This window comes from Anolis carolinensis, unplaced genomic scaffold (genome assembly GCF_035594765.1).
Source record: "Anolis carolinensis isolate JA03-04 unplaced genomic scaffold, rAnoCar3.1.pri scaffold_8, whole genome shotgun sequence".
In the NCBI taxonomy this organism is placed as follows: domain Eukaryota; kingdom Metazoa; phylum Chordata; class Lepidosauria; order Squamata; family Dactyloidae; genus Anolis; species Anolis carolinensis.
The window spans coordinates 2281935-2304684 of NW_026943819.1; the positions used below are offsets into that span (position 1 = coordinate 2281935).

At 41.9% G+C, this 22750-nt stretch overlaps 4 protein-coding genes across 4 annotated transcripts in view; 2 read left to right on the forward strand and 2 right to left on the reverse strand.

Annotated features, from left to right (window-relative positions):
- Window positions 1-513: 513 nt before the first annotated feature.
- pih1d2 (PIH1 domain containing 2) lies at window positions 514-8956 on the reverse strand. Its single transcript, XM_062960800.1, has 6 exons — window positions 8322-8956; window positions 5720-5945; window positions 3777-3903; window positions 3372-3605; window positions 1982-2244; window positions 514-912 (listed from the first exon to the last, which is right to left on the reverse strand). Exons 1-6 carry the CDS (start codon window positions 8501-8503, stop codon window positions 766-768), a joined length of 1179 nt encoding a protein of 392 aa, XP_062816870.1. The 5' UTR covers window positions 8504-8956; the 3' UTR covers window positions 514-765.
- Window positions 8352-14851, forward strand: nkapd1 (NKAP domain containing 1). Its single transcript, XM_062960801.1, has 6 exons — window positions 8352-8479; window positions 11322-11427; window positions 11917-12017; window positions 12360-12512; window positions 12784-12837; window positions 13995-14851. The coding sequence occupies exons 2-6, from the start codon at window positions 11359-11361 to the stop codon at window positions 14515-14517; spliced, it is 900 nt and encodes a 299-aa protein (XP_062816871.1). The 5' UTR covers window positions 8352-8479; window positions 11322-11358; the 3' UTR covers window positions 14518-14851.
- A 1907-nt stretch (window positions 14852-16758) lies between these two features.
- timm8b (translocase of inner mitochondrial membrane 8 homolog B) lies at window positions 16759-19159 on the reverse strand. Its single transcript, XM_008123682.3, has 2 exons — window positions 19030-19159; window positions 16759-17091 (listed from the first exon to the last, which is right to left on the reverse strand). The coding sequence occupies exons 1-2, from the start codon at window positions 19114-19116 to the stop codon at window positions 16924-16926; spliced, it is 255 nt and encodes an 84-aa protein (XP_008121889.2). The 5' UTR covers window positions 19117-19159; the 3' UTR covers window positions 16759-16923.
- bco2 (beta-carotene oxygenase 2) overlaps window positions 19138-22750 on the forward strand; it is a 57765-nt gene continuing 54152 nt past the window's right edge. The window contains exon 1 of the mRNA XM_062960798.1: window positions 19138-19297. Within this exon, the coding sequence (XP_062816868.1) occupies window positions 19138-19297 (160 nt within the window). The remainder of the gene's footprint in view (window positions 19298-22750) is intronic.

The window sequence follows — 22750 nt, forward strand, 5'->3', positions numbered from 1 at the left end:
TTGATCTTCCCTTGCATCAAATGCCAACATGCCCTTCTCAAAAGTAGAAGAACGAAATCAGAAGGGTTTAGAGTTAGGGGTTAAGAAGTTAAGACATCCTTTTGTTCCTTCCAAAGTGTTTCAGACATCTAGAGATCCTAAGATGAACCTGTCATGGGGTTTTCTTGGCAGGTTTTGTTCTAAGATTTGCTCTTGAGTCTGGGCCATCTACACTTCCATATAATGCAGTTGCCATACAAGTTAAAACACATTATGAAATTGCATTTTATGGCAATATAGATGGGACCTGAGAGAGAGTGACTTGCCCAGAGTCATTCCAAGGTTTTCAAGGCTCAGATAGCATTCAAAGCCTAGTCCAATCCTCAAGCCTCTTTGCCATGCTGGCTCTCCATTGCAGCATTTTAAAAAAGCCATAGCTTTATTTCCCTTCTCTATATAGCTGAGCACCGAATGTTTCTTTCAATAAACATGGGTTGGAGCACAGTTAAAATCCAGAAAGTTGAAAGCAGTGAGTAGAGCTTTTAGCATCACAGTTAAGTTTAATTATTACTTTATCAGGTTTCTATGGGCAGCAGAAATCATACATTAAAGACAGTGTTTTAAGACATTATGTTAGTGCTGGGTTTTGGTTCTGTACTTCGGAAGGGATTTTATCTCCTACCTTTGTCCAAAGGGCACCTGCAATCCCTGCCACAAGACACATCAGAGTTAATATTAAGGCATGCAGGATCTTGTGCAGAGGGAGAGATCTGTACACAATGTACATCACCACTTTGACGGACGCACAGGCATCGTGATCACCAGGACACCTTTCTTCTTGTGAAATATTGCTGCCGTGGCTTCTTCGTTCACCATTTCCGGAAGGTCCAAGCGCAGCCTGTATTTGTTGAGGCATTCAATCAGGACATCATCCTAAAGAAAGAAAAGAAGGCAGTTCTCACAGGCCCAAGGGCATTGAAAATGTCCTGAAGACAAAGGAATTGCTTGTATCGAATTTAATGTGTCATTTGCTGCCAAATAATGCGCAAGTGGCAAAAGGTGCACTCTTTGTAATTTGGCCAAAAAAGGTGTGCATTACAGTTACTGCCTGTTTAGAACTCCTTTCAAAACAAAAATGTTAGGACACCAAAACTTTCAGCAACGGAAAAGAAAACCTTGGGGTGCTGCTCTGCTGCAGAATTAATCCACTTTAAATTGCTTTGGAGTCATGGGGGCTGTAGTTTGACAAGGTCTTGATTCTTCTTTGCTGATGCCTCACCAAACAACAAATCCCAGGATTGCATAGCATTGAGCCATAGTAATTAAATTAGATCATGATGTGCCTAGGGCAGTGATGGCCAACCTACGACACGCGTGTCAGCACTGACACGCCTAGCCATTTTTGCTGACACGCTGCCGCATGCAGATTGATTGATTGACTATGTCTTTTGTGGCTAAATTTGGTGTGATTTGGTCCAGTGGTTTTGTTGTTTACTCCAGGGGAATTATGCACATTATCTATCTATCTATTATTGTAGTATATTATCATAATATTACTATTATATTCATTATTCATGACTATATTGAAACTAGAATAGAGAGAAATCAGCGTGGAAACGGCAAGAGGTACCATAGATCATTGTACATGGAAATAAGGGTAGTAAATAGTTTTTGATTGATTAAATACAGTTATATATTACACTTACACATTTTTTGGTATTTAAACTATACATATTGTGAAATTATGGGTTTTTTCTCGAAGTGATACACCACACAAGTCATGCTAGGTTTTTTTTGGTGAATTTTGACACACCAAGCGCAAAAGGTTGCCCATCATTAGCCTAGGGTTTCCTGAAGCGAATTTCCGTTTTGCTTGGGCTCAGCACTAAGATGACCATATGACACAAATCTAATGCGCACCCTCATTTTGGTGAGGCCATTTATCCAAAAGTGAGCATTCGATTCCAACAAATAGGGTAAGAGGGAAGTGAGACGGACTCGCCTTGGAGACGCGGAGGTCGCACTCGGAGACGCTGTCCATCTCGGGCAGCTCCACTCGCAGCTCGATCTCCACGGGATCCCCGTTTGCGTCCTTCGTGGTGGCGATTTCATAGGCCGGCGTCAAGTATCCCCGAGGGCTCTCTTCTGCGCAGGGAATCTCTTCAATGAGGCCTGGTTTAGCGGGCGCCTGGTTCTTCCTCAGGAGAAGCAAGTCCTTCTCCTCTTCCTCCTCTATGATGTTCCTCAGCTGGTCGAGAGTCACATCTTCCCAACATCAAGTTTAAAACATCAGAAAGAATTATGTCATAACAGAATGGAAATATCCTCTCCTAAATTAGAGCGGCTAAGAAGATAAAGTAATTACTGGGAAAAGTATCTTATAAGAAAACAGAGGGACTTCATAATAATAATAATAAGTAAAGCAAAGTGAAGAACCTGCTTTGATTGAAGTCAAAAGTCAGAAACTCCTAAAAACACAGCAGACAAAGAATCAGTACAAGAAGACCGCACTACAAACTAGATCTGACAGCTGGCACAACAAAACATTGCATGGAAAGTTCCTTGACAAAATTGAAGGAAAAGCTGATAAGGAGAAGACCTGGCTGAGGCTCACAAATGGGACCCTGAAGAAGGAGACAGAAGGCCTGATCCTTGCAGCCCAGGAGCAAGACATCAGGACAAAGGCAAATAAGGCCAAGATTAAAAAAATCAGCTGATGACCCAAAATGCAGACTGTGCATGGAAGCGGATGAAACCATGGATCATATCCTCAGCTGCTGTAAGAAAATCGCACAGACAGACTACAAACAGAGGCACAACTATGTGGCCCAAATGATTCATTGGAACTTATGCCTCAAGTACCACCTCCCAGCAGCAAAGAACTGGTGGGATCACAAACCTGCAAAAGTCTTGGAAAATGAGCACGCAAAGATCCTGTGGGACTTCCGAATCCAGACTGACAAAGTTCTGGAACACAACACACCAGACATCACAGTTGTGGAAAAGAAAAAGGTTTGGATCATTGATGAAAACTCAGCCGCTACCAAGACCTCAAGATTAAACTTCAAAGACTCTGGCAGAAACCAGTGCAGGTGGTTCCGGTGGTGATGGGCACACTGGGTGCCGTGCCAAAAGATCTCAGCCGGCATTTGGAAACAATAGACATTGACAAAATTACGATCTGCCAACTGCAAAAGGCCCCCCGACTGGGATCTGCGCACATCATCCGAAAATACATCACACAGTCCTAGACACTTGGGAAGTGTTCGACTTGTGATTTTGTGAAACGAAATCCAGCATATCGATCTTGTTTGCTGTGTCATACAATAAAATAATAATAATAATAATAATAATAATAATAATAATAATAATAATAATAATAATAATAATACCTTTTTGGGACAAAGCTGCTGGCACCTGCTCTCTTCTCAAGCTCTGCCTCATCCTTTCCAGGCTTCCTTTCAGTTTAAATTTCAAAATACTGTAGGAAGGGGACACGGTGACACTGTAATGCTCCTCAATGTATTTCAGGCACAGGCACATCAACCGGTCCTTCTCTTTTGGGTCATTTTTTCCTTTCTCCAGAACAGATGGATGGAATGCAATATCGACGATGCTGTAAGGCCCTGTGAGAAGAATAAGGGAAATGGCTGGAAAACGTAAGGCCTTGAACTCGCTCGAAAACATTCTTCCGATAATGGCTTTTGGGTTTCACCTTCCCCTCCCAATACCTCTCTGCACTCTTCAATGTATTCGAGATAATGTTGCTAGACCTTTTTGCTAAAAGCAAAACTGACCGGATTTATCAGACAGTTCCTCCATTTTTCCAGCAGTGAATGGGACCCGTTCAGATGGCGATTGGGGCGCGGGGACTCTTTTCCATGCGCAGACATTAACAAACAAGGTTTTCCCAGCGGTATTGTCCTGCAAAAAAAGTCCAAAGTGACCTAATGAACATAGATAGCGTTAATCCTTCATTTCAACAGCCAAAGTTACCGTATATACTCGAGTATAAGCCGACCCGAATATAAGCCGAGGCACCTAATTTTACCACAAAAAACTGGGAAAACATTGACTCCAGTATAAGCTGAGATACCAATAAAATTACATTAATTGAGGCATCAGTAGTTTCAATTTTTTTGAATCTTTACATCAAACTGTAATTTAAGATATGACTGTTCAACTCTGATTAAGTCATTATTTTCCTCTTCTTCAGTGTAAATGTGCTTTTAATAATAATAAAGTGAAATAATAAATGTAAAAATAATAATAAATGCAGTAAAATAATAAATGTAAGAATAGAGTAAAATAATAAATGTATTAATAATAATAAAAATAGAGTAAAATAAATGTAAAAGTAACAACAATAATAGAGTAAAATAATAAATGTAATAAAAATAATTAATAGAGTAAAATAACTCTATTGTAAAATAGAGTTATGTAATGTAACCATACCAATAATAATAGAGAAAAATAAGAAATATACCATATATACTTGAGAATAAGCTGACCTGAATATAAGCCCACCAGGACCCTCACCCGAGTATAAGCCGAGGAGGTTTTTTTCAGTCCTAAAAAAGGGCTGAAAAACTAGGCTTATACTCGAATATATACAGTACTTCATCTCATGGAGGAAGCAACACATACATATATCTGAAAGACTAATAGATATGAGAAGAGGAACGTAAATCTAGCAACGTCCTGAATGGCATCCTCAGAGGATGCCTGCCATAGATGTGGGCGAAACGTCAGGAGAGAATACTTCTAGAACATGGCCATACAGCCCGGAAAACATGCAACAACCCTGTGATCCCGGCCATGAAAGCCTTCGACAACACAATGTCCTGATTGTATTTTCTGGCTAATATTGATGGTCTTGGATACTGATTTTGTATTCTTTTTGCGAAAAGGAGAATTGCTCCAATTTAGATTTGATGGCACACGAGACTTGAGTAAATACAGGTACGTGTTAGTCCAATGATGGTCCACCGACTTGTTGATTTATTTATTTATTTATTTACAGTATTTATATTCCGCCCTTCTCACCCTGAAGGGGACTCAGGGCGGATCACATTACACATACAGTAGAGTCTCACTTATCCAACGTTCTGGATTATCCAACGTGTTTTTGTAGTCAATGTTTTCAATACATTGTGAAATTTTGGTGCTAAATTCGTAAATACTGTAATTACTACATAGCATTACTGCGTATTGAACTGCTTTTTCTGTCAAATTTGTTGTATAACATGATGTTTTGGTTCTTAATTTGTAAAATCATAACCTAATTTGATGTTTAATAGGCTTTTCCTTAATCCCTCCTTATTATCCAACATATTCGCTTATCCAACATTCTGCCGGCCCATTTATGTTGGATAAGTGAGACTTTACTGTATAAGGCAAACATTCAATGCCTTAACATAGAACAAAAACAGAGACAGACGCAGGCTCCGAGCTGGCCTTGAACTGATGACCTCTTGGTCAGAGTGATTTGTTGCAGCCGGCTGCAGCTGGCTGCTCACCAGCCTGCGCCACAGCCTGAGCCATTGGCTGTTTTTCCTAGGTTTTTAGGAAATGCAGTCATAATCACGTGAGATGGATGTGATACTGGTTCCTTACACGCTGCATTTTGTTTCACTGCTTTCCCAGTTTAGCACTATATCTTTAAGGAAAAGCATCCTAGACCTCGGAGGGTCTGCCAAATGAAAAGGTAAACCAAGACAACAGAGTTTCATCTTCTTACCTTCCTGTGAGCCTTCAGGCAGAGATGGGGCTCCGGAGGGGCTAAGTGCTGCCGGGCCTCCTTCATCTGCTGCTGCATGAACTGGCGGTACTTTTCTGGCTGGCTCTCGGCTAAATCGTCCAGCATCGTCCACAGTTGGGCCGCTTTGCCCAGCACCTCCTCCTTCTCCATTGCCGCCTTGGATGCAAACGGATTGGATGGAGATCCAACGTGACCGCGACTCTCACTGGAAGAGAAGCGGGGCTGTTAGCATTATTATTATTATTATTATACCACTATTCCCAGAATTCTTTCTATTGGGCATGACGAATAATCAATGGGGAAAGAATGAAGACAAAATCTTTACACACTTAACAACAGCTGACAGATTAGTTCTTGCAAGATTATGGAAACAGAAATTAATACCCAAAGTGGAAGAATGGATAAAAAGAATATGGGATATAATGAATATGGACTACCTAACGTTCCTGCTATCAACAACACAAAATAAGCCAAAAAAAGGGATAGATTGGACACTGGTAAAGGACTGGATGAAGAAAGAAAAAGTTAGAATATTGTTATAAAGCCCTTAACGCGAAGGAGAAGTGTCAACTGTCGACACAAAAAAAAAAAAATGAATGATACCAACAACATAAATAATACAAATAGTTACGACAACTTTATAGAGAAGAATGGAAGTCAAGAATCGACAAGGACCCTGACCCCCCCTACCCTTATTACCCCTTTCCCCCTCACTTTCTACCACCCCCTCCCTACCCCCCATCCTTTCTCCCCCCCCCCATACTTTCCTAACTCATTTTATTGTTATTTTCAAAATTTAATAAAAATTATTAAAAGAACATTTATATCCCACCCTTCTCACCCCGAAGGGCACTCAGGGCAGCTCACAAGTTATACGTACATACAATATATTATATTATTAGCATAGCACTATATAAGCATTATAGATTACTATATTGTACTATACCACCATATTGCAATATTATTAGTAATATTACATGTAATATAAATATACAATTATAATAGTGTATTATTATTATTATTATTATTATTAAGGTTTCATTTCTAAGTATTGGGCTCTTCCCAAGGGCTAGTATATTATAAATACTGCAACGTATGATATAGTACAATATATTATACAGTACTGATAGTATAATATACTGGTAGTGTATTTACCATATATATATTGTGGTATAATAATATAATTCAATATAATAATAATAATAATAATTGTATATTATATATTACATGTAATATTAGTAATAATATTGCAGTACAGTATAATATAAAATATATAATACTAACATTGTGGTATGCTAATAATATATGATATATGCATATAATATTGATAATATTACATGTAATATAAATATACAATTATAACAGTGTATTATTATTATTATTAGGGCTTCATCTCTAAGTATTGGGCTCATCCCAAGGGCTAGTATATTATAAATACTACAATGCATGTTATAGTACAATATATTAAACAATTCTGATAGTATAATATACTAGTAGTGTATTATATATATTGTGGTATAATAATATAGTTCAATATAATAATTGTATATTATATATTACATGTAATATTACTAATAATATTGCAGCATATATATTTTGGTATAATATAATTCAATATAATAATAATAATAATAATTGTATATTATATATTACATGTAATACAGTAGAGTCTCACTTATCCAACATAAACGGGCCGGCAGAACATTGGATAAGCGAATATGTTGGATAATAAGGAGGAATTAAGGAAAAGCCTATTAAACATTAAATTAGGTTATGATTTTACAAATTAAGCACCAAAACATCATGTTATACAACAAATTTGACAGGAAAAGTAGTTCAATACGCAGTAATGCTATGTAGTAATTACTGTATTTACGAATTTAGCATCAAAATATCACGATGTATTGAAAACATTGACTACAAAAATGCGTTGGATAATCCAGAATGTTGGATAAGCGAGACTCTACTGTACTACTACTAATAATATATAATAATATTGTAATATAATTGTACTAATATATTAAATACTAGCTGTGCCCGGCCACGCGTTGCTGTGGCGAAGTATGGTGGTATGGGAAATAAAGTATTGAGGAATTGGTGGTAGTTAAGGTAAAGGGTCCCCTGGGCTGAGTGGGTTGCTAGGAGACCAAGTGAGCAGAGCTTAGCCTTCTAACTGGCAGCAATTGGATAAAAACAATTATTCCTCTCCCTCTAATTAGGACTTTATTTTTCTTTTCTTTTTGTTGTATCAACCTAGAGGCATGGATGAGGGGTTGTGATGTCAATTTTCGAGGTTGTGGGGTGTTTACTTTTGTTGTTTTGTCCGCTGCCATGATGCCATCACTCTTTTATATATATAGATAATCCCACTGATAATACTAATATTGTGCTATGCTAATAATGTATTATATATACATATAATATTAATTATATTATTATAATACAATACTAATAAAATATAATAATGTTTAATAATAATATTGTAATATGATTGTACTAATATATTAAATATAATACTGATAATATATCATAATATATAACGAAACCTCACGGAGGCCTACAGAAGCAGCGCCTTGTTTACCTGCTCGGGCTCCATGGCAACCGCCGGAAGCACCTCCCCCGGAAGCGGAAGCGCGGCTCACAGAACGAGGAAAGAAGGAAGAAGAAGGAGGAGGCCTCGTTGGAAGGGAACGTGTGGATGGCTGCCTGGCTCTGACGCGTGTCCTGAGGAGGATCCTGGTGAGGAGGAGGATGCCCTTGCATTATATATTATCCGTAGTACTATATTTGATATATAAGTATTACTATATTATTATACAGTATTATTATCATATATTATTGTATTGTATTAGTATTATATTGTATTACATTATGTGTGTATATGTGTTTATAATATATAGTCTGTTGTTTGTGTACTGTGAGAGCTGTTCAGCAGTGGAACTCTCTGCCGCGGAGTGTGGTGGAGGCTCCTTCTTTAGAGGCCTTTAAGCAGAGGCTGGATGGCCATCTGTCGGGGGTGCTTTGAATGTGATTTTCCTGCTTCTTAACAGGGGGTTGGACTGAATGCCCCGTGAGGTCTCTTCCAACTCTATAATTCTATGATTCTATATATACATACAAACAGATACACATATTATTGTCATTATTATATTTATTTATACCTCGCTTTATTTATTTATACCCAAAGGGGACTCAAAATGGCTATACACACACAAACGTATTGGTGGGGGAGGGTTTTATGTGTGTGTGTGTGTGTGTATAGTTTGTTGTATGTATAGATACACACAGACATTTGCCATATATGCATACATACAGACAGATACATAGTATGTATGTGTGTGTGTGTGTGTATATATATACAGTATATATATTTTGTATGTATAGATACACACAGACATTTGCCATATATGCATACGTACAGACAGATACATAGTATGTATGTGTGTGTGTGTGTGTATATATATATACAGTAGAGTCTCACTTATCCAAGCCTCGCTTATCCAAGCTTCTGGATTATCCAAGCCATTTTTGTAGTCAATGTTTTCAATATATCATGATATTTTGGTGCTAAATTCGTAAATACAGTAATTACAACATAACATTATTGTGTATTGAACTGCCTTTTCTGTCAAATTTGTTGTATAACATGATGTTTTGGTGCTTAATTTGTAAAATCATAATCTAATTTGATGTTTAATAGGCTTTTCCTTAATCTCTCCTTATTATCCAACATATTCGCTTATCCAAGCTTCTGCCGGCCCATTTAGCTTGGATAAGTGAGACTCTACTGTAGTCTGTTATTTGTATACTGTGAGAGCTGTTCAGCAGTGGAACTCTCTGCCACGGAGTGTGGTGGAGGCTCCTTCTTTGGAGGCTTTTAAGCAGAGGCTGGATGGCCATCTGTCGGGGGTGCTTTGAATGTGATTTTCCTGCTTCTTGTCAGAATGGGGTTGGACTGGATGGCCCACGAGGTCTCTTCCAACTCTGGGATTCTATGATTCTACACACACACACACACTTGCCATATATACATACAGACAAAGAGATACACATATTATTATTATCATTATTATATTTATTTATACCTCGCTTTATTTATTTATACCCAAAGGGGACTCAAAATGGCTATACACACACAAACGTATTGGTGGGGGAGGGTTTTATGTGTGTGTGTGTGTGTATAGTTTGTTGTATGTATAGATACACACAGACATTTGCCATATATGCATACATACAGATAGATACATAGTATGTATGTTTGTGTGTGTATATATATACAGTATATATATTTTGTATGTATAGATACACACAGACATTTGCCATATATGCATACATGCAGACAGATACATAGTATGTGTGTGTGTATTTTGTATGCATAGATACGCACAGACATTTGCTATATATGCATACATACAGACACATATATTATTTTTATTATATTTATTTATACTCCACTTTATCCCCCCCAAAGGGGACTCAAAGTGGCCACACTCACATACACATATATGATAGCCTGTTGTATATTTTTTGAGGGGAATATATATATGTATGTGGCAAATATGTGTGTGTGCGCGTATGATACGTTGTTGTATACGTTTTAGGGGAGAATAATTATATAATAATAATAATAATTATTATTTAGTTTTGTATCCTGCCACCATCTCCCCGAAGGGACTCGGGGCGGCTAACACGGAGCCAAGCCCAAAAGACATAACGTAAACAAGATAAAATATAAAACAAGGCAATAAAAACAACCGCAGTATAAAACACAAACGAGTTCAGGCACAATTTTAACAAATACATAAAATAAGATAAAAAGTTTTAAAACAGTATCAGCTTCAACCACCAAAATCAGGAGAGTAAAGGGGGGCCAGAGGAAAGTGCATAATTTGTCTACATAAATATAAATGTACATAAATATATAGACAAATGTGTGAGAGAGATCCCTTATAGAAATTTGCCATTCCCCCCCCCCCCCAAAATTGTACAACAGAATATCTATCGCCATAATTATGACCTCTTAAGGGGGTATTAAATTTTGGGGGACACCCTGTATTTGTACCCAATGGAAGGAATTTGGGATGCCATATATAGGTATCCCTCTCTCTTTCTGCCTCTCCCCATAGGCCTGTTCTGTTTTCATGGCCGCCCCATATGGGAGTCCTGCTGGGAGAGCATCACTGGCCCAAGGCAAGCATTAGGGAAACCATGCAAACACATCATGCAAGCCTGTGCCTCCCCAACCACTGCTGCACAATGGGGGCCTTGATGCCTAGCAAAATAACACACTCCATTCACCCGGAATAATTGAATAATCATTGCTCCTTGCACAGCAGGGTGACAAATAGCACCATTATAAGAAGATAAGACGACAGGTTTCTTAAACGGCAACTTTGCTGGTGTTGCGTCAACTTTGCTTTGCTTTGCCATTGATTCAGAGAACGTCAACTACATGATGGTATTAAAGACAATAAGAAAGCAGAGTTATCCCAAGAAATGCTCAGTTAATGAGCGTAACTTCAGCTACATGCAATGTTTACCCTTCTACATATTTCTTATAACTGCTATTTATTGCTTGCAGGTGTTTATGCCATCCCTTTGATGACTCCGGCTAAACAATGTCCCACGTCCCTTTGGGAAAAGTCCTGCTGCGAAATGTTATTCGACACACTGGCGCACACAACAAGGTCAGGAATTGTGTATATTATTATCAGCCAGGATTGTGATGCTACATTGCATCACAACCCTGCTTTACTCCACAAACGATGTTCCATTCCATGAATACTACTGTTTCATACAAAGCTACAAGACATTTATTATTTTATTTATTTATTTGCAACATTTATATACCGCCCTTCTCACCCCGAAGGGGACTCAGGGCGGTTTACAAGTATATATACATACAATATATTATATTATACGACTATATTGCAATATTATTAGTAATATTGCATGTAATATAAATATACAATTATAATAGTGCATTATAATTATTATTACATTGTATTACACCATAATATTATTATTAATATTACATGTATATACAATATATTATAATATTAGTATAGTATAATACTATTATAATAATAGTATAATAATATATAATAATATTATAATAATATATTATTATAATACATTGATGGATACCTTCTTTTACTCCTCTTTCCATATCTTAGATCCAAGAAGAGTCAGAAATGTGGAAAATACGGGAGATGGAGAAGCAGAGCAAAGACATTTATTGGGGAAAGCAACCAAGAATGCTGTCGAAAAGTTCCAGGTGGAATTTTCTCTTGATATTTTTGACTCCCATCTCGCCTTTAGAAGCTGTTTTGATCAAGAGCCTGTATTTAATTCAGTCAAAGAACTGTTCAGCACTGGAACTCTCTGCCTCAGAATCCAGTTGAGGCTCCTTTTTTGGAGGCTTTTAAACAGAGGCTGGATAGCCATCTTTTGGGGGTGCTGATTTTTTCCTGCATGGCAGAAATAAGGGGGTTGGACTGGATAGCCCTTGGGGTCTCTTCCAGTCCTATGATTCTGTGATCCTTTTAAAATTTAACTCAGCTTCTTGCACAAATTATCTCCCTGGAAATGAAAAAGGGCCTTGTCTTTGTCTCTGCAGTAACCGGATGCGTAGCGATGGGTTTGACGAGGAGCAGGGCAACTGCAAGGCAAGGAGCCTGGCCTCAATGTCAGCAGCTGTGGAAGAAGACCTTCGGCATGCCCGATACTGGAACAAGAAGCTCTACGAATACGAAGCCAACATGCCAGACAGGTATGGAAATTGCATGGTTACTCTTTTATATTCACCATCAGAGTGCCCTTGGATGGGATAGGCTTCTGAGGAAAATTCTGTTGTGAAGCCTCTGCCCCAAATAATTGAATCTTTAGATTTCAACTTTCATGGAGAAACCAAGACTACCAAGGCAGGCATGGGCAAACTTTGGCCCTCACTCCAGGTGTTTTGGACTTCGATTCCCACAATTCCTAACACCTAGAGGGCCGATGTTTGCTCTTAACATAATGGGCTTGTTGTTTTCTTGCAGATGGGGACACAGTGGCTATAGGGAGCTGTATCCCGAGGAGTTCGATACAGACAGGTAAAACACAGACTCCAGATATTCATGCTCCCCTATTCCTATTCCTCTGATCTCTTTGCTCTCTCTATGTGTCTAAACCAGGGGTCCCCAAACTAAGGCCCGCGGGCCGAATGCGGCCCTCCAAGGTCATTTACTTGGCCCCTGCCCTCAGTTTTATAATATAATATTTTATATCAGTTTTACTAATATCATATATTGTATATACATATAATATTGATAATAATATTATAATCTAATACAATGTAATACTTATAATAGCATATAATAATATTAATTATATATTATATGTTACATATAATATTACTAATAATATTACAGTATAGTGGTATAGTTCAATATAGTAATATATGATGCTAATATTGTTCAATGCTAATAATATAATATATTGTATGTACATCTAATTTGTAAGCCGCTCTGAGTCCCCTTTGGGGTGAGAAGGGTGGTAAATAAATGTAGTAAACAAATGTAGTAAATAAATAAATACATAAATTTTAGGCTTAGGCTCACCCTAATTCTGAAATGACTTGAAGGCACACAACAACAATCCTAATTGGCCAGAAGCAGGCCCACACTTCCCATTGAAATCCTGATAAATTTATGTTGGTTAAAATTGTTTTTATTTTTAAATATTGTATTGTTCTTTTGTTGTTGTTTTTGCACGACAAATAAGACATGTGCAGTGTGCCTAGGAATTTGTTTGTTTTTTTCAAATGATCATTTGGCCCCTCGACCGTCTGACCGGCCCTCTGCTCAAAAAGTTTGGGGGCCCCTGGTCTAAACCTTTGGAATTGGTGCGAGGAATATGAAACCCATTGGACTGCAACTTCAATTATCCCAACCCAGCATAAATAACACTATGTAACAAAATTTGAAAAACATTTCTGTTCCTGGTTTGAATATGTTATTTCCTGTTTAATTGAAAGTAGTTGTTCTACTCCAGAAACTTGAATATTCATTGAAAAACTAGAGCACAATGTGCTGTAGGATGTCCCGCAATAACAGACGTTTTTGCAGTTCAATCTGCATTATAATAGCAGTATAGATGGGACCCACACCTTCTCTGGAGGCGCACGTTCCCCATGCCCTTCTTGCAATGTCCTCGCTATTCTGCAATGACGTACTTAGCACTATTGCCATCTTGTTGTGTGTGTTTACAGTGATGGAGAGCAAAACGAACAGAACTCCGTGAACGGGAAAAGAAAACGTCACCTCGGCCAACAGTCTTCCCTTGAGTTGCCCCCGAGGAAAAAGCCCAAAAAGTCTCACAAGAAGAAGCAGAAAAAGAAGTCCCATAAAAAGCAGAAGAAGAAGCGGAGACGGGAGGAGCCGAGCACGACAGCGGAGTCTTCCCCGGAGTCCGGACCTTCGGAGGGGGAGGGCGGCGCACGGAAGCGGGGCCGCCACAAAGGGACCAAGAAGGCCTCGGCCCGGCCTCCGGGCTCTTCCTCAGGGCAAGGAGAGCAGGACTCTGGCAAAGCCAGCAGCAGCAGCAGCCCCTCCAACAGCTCAGAGGACAGCGGAACAGAGAAGCAGAAGCAGCGGAAAAAGAAAAAGAGGCGGAAACGCCATTCTTCTGTGTCAGAAAGAGGCAGGGAACGAGTGCAGGAGAAGCGCAGCAAGAGGAAGAACTGGAAAGTGGCAGCAGATGAAAATTCAGAGGACAGTTCTGATGAGGACTAACAGGAACACAGACTATGCTGAGAAAATAGGCTTTACCCTACATTTGCTGACCCCTTAAAAACGGTATGGGTTAGTGGTACACAAACCTTGGCAACTTGCAAGGGACATATTTCACGGGGATTGGAAAGCAAAACAGGACTGTGATCTTCCCACTCAGGGCCCATGTTTTCCCACCCCATGGCATGGCCTGTTCTGCCACAGGTAGGAACCCTTACACTAAAGTTTTGAACATGGCGCAAAAGGGAACATGGAAAAGGGGGTGAATGAAGTCCCCAAAACTATTTTTTACTGGTCAGTAGGTACAATCTAATTGCAATAAATAATGAAGAAGCAATTGACTGGCTCTCTACAGATGATGAAGGTATTCCCAGCCTGTCTTGGTCACAGACCCTTCGTATTTGGTTCTTGGTTCACATCTGAGAAAATTCTCCTAGGTCCTTCCGTCATAAGAAATAGCGTAAACAAAATGTGTGCCTTTGAGGGAGTAATCCAAAGGGAGCAATGGCTTCGAGGCAGGACTTTTCTTACTTCACAAATGCACACACTTTTGTTTCAGGAGGCAGCTGACTTGTTCAGCGGTATTTCAGCGTGTTGGTTTTGCTCAGGATGATCAATATCTAGCCAGAGAAAATGTCTTATATGTTCTGTCTTTCCTTCTTTGAGAAGTTTATCTATCCTAGACTTAACATCCAGTTATTTCTGAAACATCATAGTATTGTTGCCTTTCAAATAGGACTCCCAACTACTTGAGAATGTCACCTTTTGGGACATACTGGCTTTAGCTGTAGTCCCAAAAAGTGTATTTTCTAAGCATTGGGTTCTTAGCATCCTCCTCAAACTACAGTTCTGATTTAATCAGATAGAAAATACCTTATTCTTCCTTTTACAAACGATTATTGCAAACCCGGGAGTCTGTTCTTTACCTTTCTCATTTTCCTTATTTCAGTACTTTTGGCAAGAGCTTTATTTTTGTCAGTCACTCTGACTTCCCTTCTCTCTCTTTTTGGAGAGAGTTGTCTAGCATTGTGAGGAAGCATGGTGGCCCAACGATATAAATGCCAGGATTATTGTCCTATGTTATTGTGTTACCAACATATAAAACTTATTTTTGAAAATGGTTCTATTGTGTTACTATAGAAAGTGAGGCAACTGAAATTATTTCTTTTAAAAAGACTATTTTTTAAAATATGGTGTATGTTCAGAGGATGTCCTAGAATAAACCGTGTTGATTTTAGCCCTCGATATAGGGAGTGTTAGAACTGTATTTCTAATATTGACACTAATTTCAGTACCATGGAGACTGGCTGGCTGTCACATATCAAGGGAACACATTTGGTTCAGAATTGACTGAATTAATTTGAAATCCATTCACTTATTAGTATTCTGAAAAGGTTGGAGGAGGGAAGGAAAAGGAGAACCCTTAATTGTTGCAGTCTCATCACCATCGCACCTTAAAAGATGGCTTTTGAGAGCAGAGTTTTCTACTGGAAAGTTCTGACACAGATCTAAAAAAATATATCCTCTCTGTGATATATTCTCTCTACAGCAAGATAGAGCTAGAATGGAGAAATGAGGTGTGGTGAGCAGGCATTAATTCAAAAATTGCCATGGATGAAGAATGTGTTTTACTCTGCCCTTGAAAAAGATACTGCATTTACGTAGGTTTCACCAATTTCAGTAAGTGATTTTTTTTTCTTCGTGTCAGGAGCAACCGGAGTTGCTTCTGGAGTGAGAGAATTGGCTGTCTGCAAGGATGTTACCCAGGGGACACCTGGATGTTTTGATGTTTTTACCATCCTTGTGGGAGGCTTCTCTCATGTCCCCGCATGGAGCTGGAGCTGAAAGAGGGAGCTTATCCGCACTCTCCCCGGGTGGGATTCGAACCTGGCAGTTTTCAGGTCAGCAACCCAACCTTCAAGTCACAAGGCTTTAATCCCCTAGGCCACCGGAGGCTGATCATAAGTGATCATAAATGAATTAAAAACTCTGAGGAATGTCACATTCAAATCACAATCATATCTCCAGCAACCACACAATTCTAAATTGTGAGAGATGACTTCTTTTTAACCATTGGTGTGCAGAGATTCAGAGCAGGCTAACAAAGGGCTTGAAAGTCAACTACTTCATCAGTGGGTTTGCAAAAACACAAATCAACGAAAACATTTTACAGGCAAATCATTTTGGCACCTCTTTTTGGTCTATTCTGCAGCTGGAGAAAAGGAAAACGAGCAGAGTCCTGACTTCCCAGAATCAATGTGTTCACACAGCTCTTCATGATTTATTGGTCAGTAACTTGTTTGGCACGATTCAGTTTAAGGGCGCCGTTTTCCTAAGGGACGGTCAGCCATTTCTACAGTGAGGTAGGAAAACAGCAAGTGGATGGAGCATCGGCCGATCCGCCGGCCATCAGTGCCCCCCTTTCTGCAAGACCTGTGCAAAGCGGTTGGTGACGGAGAGTGTGGTGTCGATGAAGCGGTTGACGCAGTTGGCCAGGCAGCTCTCCGTCCGGGAGTCCAGCTTGGAGCCTGGTTTGTCCACACATTTCTCCCAACAGACCTCCATGAAGTTGTGAACCTAGAGATGGGGGGGAATGATACAGGGAAATGAACGTCATCACGGCCTCGGGAGCAGCTTCTCACAACCCTGGCCTCCTTCCAGGTATTGCATGAAAGAGAAGGACAGCACAAAAGGTGTTTGCTGGGCAGTGACTCTGAGGGCCCTTCGACACAGCCATATAACCCAGAATATCAAGGCAGAATAATCCACAATACCTGCTCTGAACTGGGTTATCTGAGTCCACACTGCCATATATCCCAGTTCAAAGGAGATGATGCCTCCGTGGCCCTCTTTGTGCCTCTTTCCTTCCATTGCTTCCCATCATGCTATCTCTGCCTCTTTCCCTTTTTCCTCTTTCCTTCCTTCCTTCCCATCATGCTATCCCCGCCTCTTCGTTGCTGTGAGTTTTCCAGACTGTCTGGCCATGTTCCATAAGTATTCTCTTCTGACGTTTCACCCACATCTATGGCAGGCATCCTCAGAGGTTGTGAGGGCTGTTGGAAACTAGCCAAGTTGAGTATATATATCTGTTGGATAATGTCCAGGGTGGGAGAAAGAACTCTTTTCTGTTGGAGGCAAGTGTGAAAGTTGCAATTAGCCAGCATGATTAGCATTGAATAGCCTGGTAGCCCCCAGTGGCACAGCGGATTAAATCGCTAAGCTGCTGAACTTGCTTGCTGAAAGGTCGGCAGTTCGAATCCATGGTGCGAGTTAGCTCCCGCTGTTAGTCCCAGCTTCTGCCAACCTAGCAAATGTGAGTAGATGAATAGGTACCGCTCCTCTTGGCGGGAAGGTATCGGCAGTCTATGCAGTCATGCCAGTGGCCACATGACTTTGGAGGTGTCTACAGACAACGCTGGGGTCCCTGGTGGCACAGTGTGTTAGAGCTGCTGAACTTGTGGACCAAAAGGTCCCAGGTTCAAATCCCAGGAGTGGAATGAGCGCCCGCTGTCAGCCCCAGCTCCTGCCAAACTAGCAGTTTAAAAACATGCCAATGTGAGTAGATCAATAGGTACTGCTCCGGTGGGAAGGTAACGGCGCTCCATGCAGTCATGCCTATGGCCACATGACCTTGGAGGTGTCTACAACGCTGGCTCTTCGGGTTACAAATGGAGACGAGCACCAACCCCCAGAGTCAGTCACGATTGGACTTAATGCCGGGAAACCTTTACCTTTACTCTTACAGACAATGCTGGGTCTTTGACTTAGAAATAGAGTGGGAGACCCGACTAGACTTAACTTCAGGGGAAAACCTTTACCTTTACTTAGCCTGGCAGCTTCAAAGCCTGGCTGTCTCCTGCCTGGGGGAATCCTTTGTTAGCCAGGGCCAGCTAACACCTCACAAGAATGGAATCTCCTAGGCAGGAAGCAGCCAGGCTTTGAAGCCACAAGGTTATTCAATGCTAATCAAGCTGGCCAATGGCAATACAGTAGAGGCTCACTTATCCAACACTCGCTTATCCAACGTTCTGGATTATCCAACACATTTTTGTAGTCAATGTTTTCAATACATTGTGATATTTTGGTGCTAAATTCGTAAATACATTAATTACTACATAGCATTACTGCGAATTGAACTACTTTTTCTGTCGAATTTGTTGTATAACATGATGTTTTGGTGCTTAATTTGTAAAATCATAACCTAATTTGATGTTTAATAGGCTTTTCCTTAATCCCTCCTTATGATCCAACATATTCACTTATCCAACATTCTGCCGGCCCGTTTATGTTGGATAAGTGAGACTCTACTGTATTCACATTTGCCTCCAACAGACAAGAGTTCTTACTTTCTCCCACCCTGGGCATTATTCCACAGATATATAAACCACGCTTGCCTAGTTTCCAACAGAACTCACAACCTCTGCGGATGCCTGCCCTAGATGTGGGCGAAACGTCAGGAGGGAATGCTTCCGGAAGATGGCCAGGCGGCCCTTTGGCCTTCCCTGCTTCCCTCACCTGGGCCGTCAGCCGGGCCCGCTGCTCCTCGGCCGCCACCATCCTCTGCAGCTCGGAAACATCCACCTCCCGCTCCAACTCGTCCATTCTCCACAGCGAGATAAAACAATGGCGGCACCGGAAGCGGAAGTCACCCCTCCTCCTCTAGAGAGAGAGAGAGATAAGAGGGGAACCGGAAGTGCGGCGAGAGGGGCGTGCTGGGCAGCCTGGGGCAAGATGGCGGCCGCGCGGCTCCTCCTGCTCTGCCCTTCGCGGGCCCACGGAAGCGGTGAGCGACGAACCCGCGTTTGTGTCTCTTTGTGTGCGGATGTGTGTGTGAGAGAGAGACTCTCCTTTCGTAGGAAGAGTGACAAGGCCTGGGAGAAAGCTCTTCCTTTTTTCTAAGGTCTCCTGAATGGAAAGGAAAGGGGTCAATGCTCTGAGGCCTTGGAAGGAGGCAGACACAATCCAGACCACTACCCTTGGAACTGGGTTATAATGCCAGTGCAGACTCATTTTTTAAATATGTGGTTATAATATGCCTTTATGGTGCAGTGGGTTAAACTGCTCAGCTGCTGACTGAAAGGTCGCTGGACGGGGTAATACATAAAGTATAGTATGGAGCCCACGGTGGCGCAGTGGGTTAAACTGCTGAGCTGCTGACTGAAAGGTCGCTGGACGGGGTAATACATAAAGTATAGTATGGAGCCCACGGTGGCGCAGTGGGTTAAACTGCTGAGCTGCTGACTGAAAGGTCGCTGGACGGGGTAATACATAAAGTATAGTATGGAGCCCACGGTGGTGCAGTGGGTTAAACTGCTGAGCTGCTGACTGAAAGGTCGCTGGACGGGGTAATACATAAAGTATAGTATGGAGCCCACGGTGGTGCAGTGGGTTAAACTGCTCAGCTGCTGACTGAAAGGTCGCTGGACGGGGTAATACATAAAGTATAGTATGGAGCCCACGGTGGTGCAGTGGGTTAAACTGCTCAGCTGCTGACTGAAAGGTCGCTGGACGGGGTAATACATAAAGTATAGTATGGAGCCCACGGTGGCGCAGTGGGTTAAACTGCTCAGCTGCTGACTGAAAGGTCGCTGGACGGGGTAATACATAAAGTATAGTATGGAGCCCACGGTGGCGCAGTGGGTTAAACTGCTCAGCTGCTGACTGAAAGGTCGCTGGACGGGGTAATACATAAAGTATAGTATGGAGCCCACGGTGGTGCAGTGGGTTAAACTGCTCAGCTGCTGACTGAAAGGTCGCTGGACGGGGTAATACATAAAGTATAGTATGGAGCCCACGGTGGTGCAGTGGGTTAAACTGCTCAGCTGCTGACTGAAAGGTCGCTGGACGGGGTAATACATAAAGTATAGTATGGAGCCCACGGTGGTGCAGTGGGTTAAACTGCTCAGCTGCTGACTGAAAGGTCGCTGGACGGGGTAATACATAAAGTATAGTATGGAGCCCACGGTGGTGCAGTGGGTTAAACTGCTCAGCTGCTGACTGAAAGGTCGCTGGACGGGGTAATACATAAAGTATAGTATGGAGCCCACGGTGGTGCAGTGGGTTAAACTGCTCAGCTGCTGACTGAAAGGTCGCTGGACGGGGTAATACATAAAGTATAGTATGGAGCCCACGGTGGTGCAGTGGGTTAAACTGCTCAGCTGCTGACTGAAAGGTCGCTGGACGGGGTAATACATAAAGTATAGTATGGAGCCCACGGTGGCGCAGTGGGTTAAACTGCTCAGCTGCTGACTGAAAGGTCGCTGGACGGGGTAATACATAAAGTATAGTATGGAGCCCACGGTGGCGCAGTGGGTTAAACTGCTGAGCTGCTGACTGAAAGGTCGCTGGACGGGGTAATACATAAAGTATAGTATGGAGCCCACGGTGGTGCAGTGGGTTAAACTGCTCAGCTGCTGACTGAAAGGTCGCTGGACGGGGTAATACATAAAGTATAGTATGGAGCCCACGGTGGCGCAGTGGGTTAAACTGCTGAGCTGCTGACTGAAAGGTCGCTGGACGGGGTAATACATAAAGTATAGTATGGAGCCCACGGTGGCGCAGTGGGTTAAACTGCTCAGCTGCTGACTGAAAGGTCGCTGGACGGGGTAATACATAAAGTATAGTATGGAGCCCACGGTGGCGCAGTGGGTTAAACTGCTCAGCTGCTGACTGAAAGGTCGCTGGACGGGGTAATACATAAAGTATAGTATGGAGCCCACGGTGGTGCAGTGGGTTAAACTGCTCAGCTGCTGACTGAAAGGTCGCTGGACGGGGTAATACATAAAGTATAGTATGGAGCCCACGGTGGTGCAGTGGGTTAAACTGCTCAGCTGCTGACTGAAAGGTCGCTGGACGGGGTAATACATAAAGTATAGTATGGAGCCCACGGTGGTGCAGTGGGTTAAACTGCTCAGCTGCTGACTGAAAGGTCGCTGGACGGGGTAATACATAAAGTATAGTATGGAGCCCACGGTGGTGCAGTGGGTTAAACTGCTCAGCTGCTGACTGAAAGGTCGCTGGACGGGGTAATACATAAAGTATAGTATGGAGCCCACGGTGGCGCAGTGGGTTAAACTGCTCAGCTGCTGACTGAAAGGTCGCTGGACGGGGTAATACATAAAGTATAGTATGGAGCCCACGGTGGCGCAGTGGGTTAAACTGCTGAGCTGCTGACTGAAAGGTCGCTGGACGGGGTAATACATAAAGTATAGTATGGAGCCCACGGTGGCGCAGTGGGTTAAACTGCTCAGCTGCTGACTGAAAGGTCGCTGGACGGGGTAATACATAAAGTATAGTATGGAGCCCACGGTGGTGCAGTGGGTTAAACTGCTCAGCTGCTGACTGAAAGGTCGCTGGACGGGGTAATACATAAAGTATAGTATGGAGCCCACGGTGGTGCAGTGGGTTAAACTGCTCAGCTGCTGACTGAAAGGTCGCTGGACGGGGTAATACATAAAGTATAGTATGGAGCCCACGGTGGTGCAGTGGGTTAAACTGCTCAGCTGCTGACTGAAAGGTCGCTGGACGGGGTAATACATAAAGTATAGTATGGAGCCCACGGTGGCGCAGTGGGTTAAACTGCTCAGCTGCTGACTGAAAGGTCGCTGGACGGGGTAATACATAAAGTATAGTATGGAGCCCACGGTGGCGCAGTGGGTTAAACTGCTGAGCTGCTGACTGAAAGGTCGCTGGACGGGGTAATACATAAAGTATAGTATGGAGCCCACGGTGGCGCAGTGGGTTAAACTGCTCAGCTGCTGAATTTGTGGACTGAAAGGTCGGTGGTTCGAATGCGGGGAGCGGAGTGAGTACCTGCTGTCAGCCCCAGCTTCTACCAGCCTAGTAGTTTGAAATCATGCAAAATGTGAGTAGATCAATAGGTACCGCTCCGGCAGAAATAATAATAATAATAATAATTTTATTTTTATACCCTGCCCCATCTCCCAAAAGGAACTTGGGGCAGCTTACATGGGGCCAAGCCCAGGCCAAACAGGCAATACAAAACACAACAATAAAACAAATCATAAAACTAATAATACTTTGATATGTCTATATGTCTATGGGAAGGTAACATTGGTGCCCCATGCAGTCATGCCAGTGGCCACATGACCTTGGAGGTGTCTACGGACAACGCCGGCTCTTCGGCTTAGAAATGGAGATGAGCACCAACCCCCAGAGTCGGACACGACTGGACTTAACATCAGGGGAAAAGCTTTACCTTAATGTCAGGGGAAAA

What these genes read in the sequence shown, in the direction of transcription:
- timm8b (XM_008123682.3), bottom strand. Translation starts at nt 19,116, where the DNA reads ATGGACGAGTTGGAGCGGGAGGTGGATGTTTCCGAGCTGCAGAGGATG. An exon ending in GGGCCCGGCTGACGGCCCAG is followed by an intron (nt 17,092 to 19,029) that starts GTGAGGGAAGCA and finishes CCCCATCTCTAG; the next exon opens with GTTCACAACTTCATGGAGGT.
- nkapd1 (XM_062960801.1), top strand. Translation starts at nt 11,359, where the DNA reads ATGTCCCACGTCCCTTTGGGAAAAGTCCTGCTGCGAAATGTTATTCGA. An exon ending in GAAGCCAACATGCCAGACAG is followed by an intron (nt 12,513 to 12,783) that starts GTATGGAAATTG and finishes GTTTTCTTGCAG; the next exon opens with ATGGGGACACAGTGGCTATA. An exon ending in GAGGAGTTCGATACAGACAG is followed by an intron (nt 12,838 to 13,994) that starts GTAAAACACAGA and finishes GTGTGTTTACAG; the next exon opens with TGATGGAGAGCAAAACGAAC.
- pih1d2 (XM_062960800.1), bottom strand. Translation starts at nt 8,503, where the DNA reads ATGCAAGGGCATCCTCCTCCTCACCAGGATCCTCCTCAGGACACGCGT. An exon ending in GCCTGAAGGCTCACAGGAAG is followed by an intron (nt 3,904 to 5,719) that starts GTAAGAAGATGA and finishes CTTTTTTTGCAG; the next exon opens with GACAATACCGCTGGGAAAAC. An exon ending in GCGACCTCCGCGTCTCCAAG is followed by an intron (nt 913 to 1,981) that starts GCGAGTCCGTCT and finishes TTCTTTCTTTAG; the next exon opens with GATGATGTCCTGATTGAATG.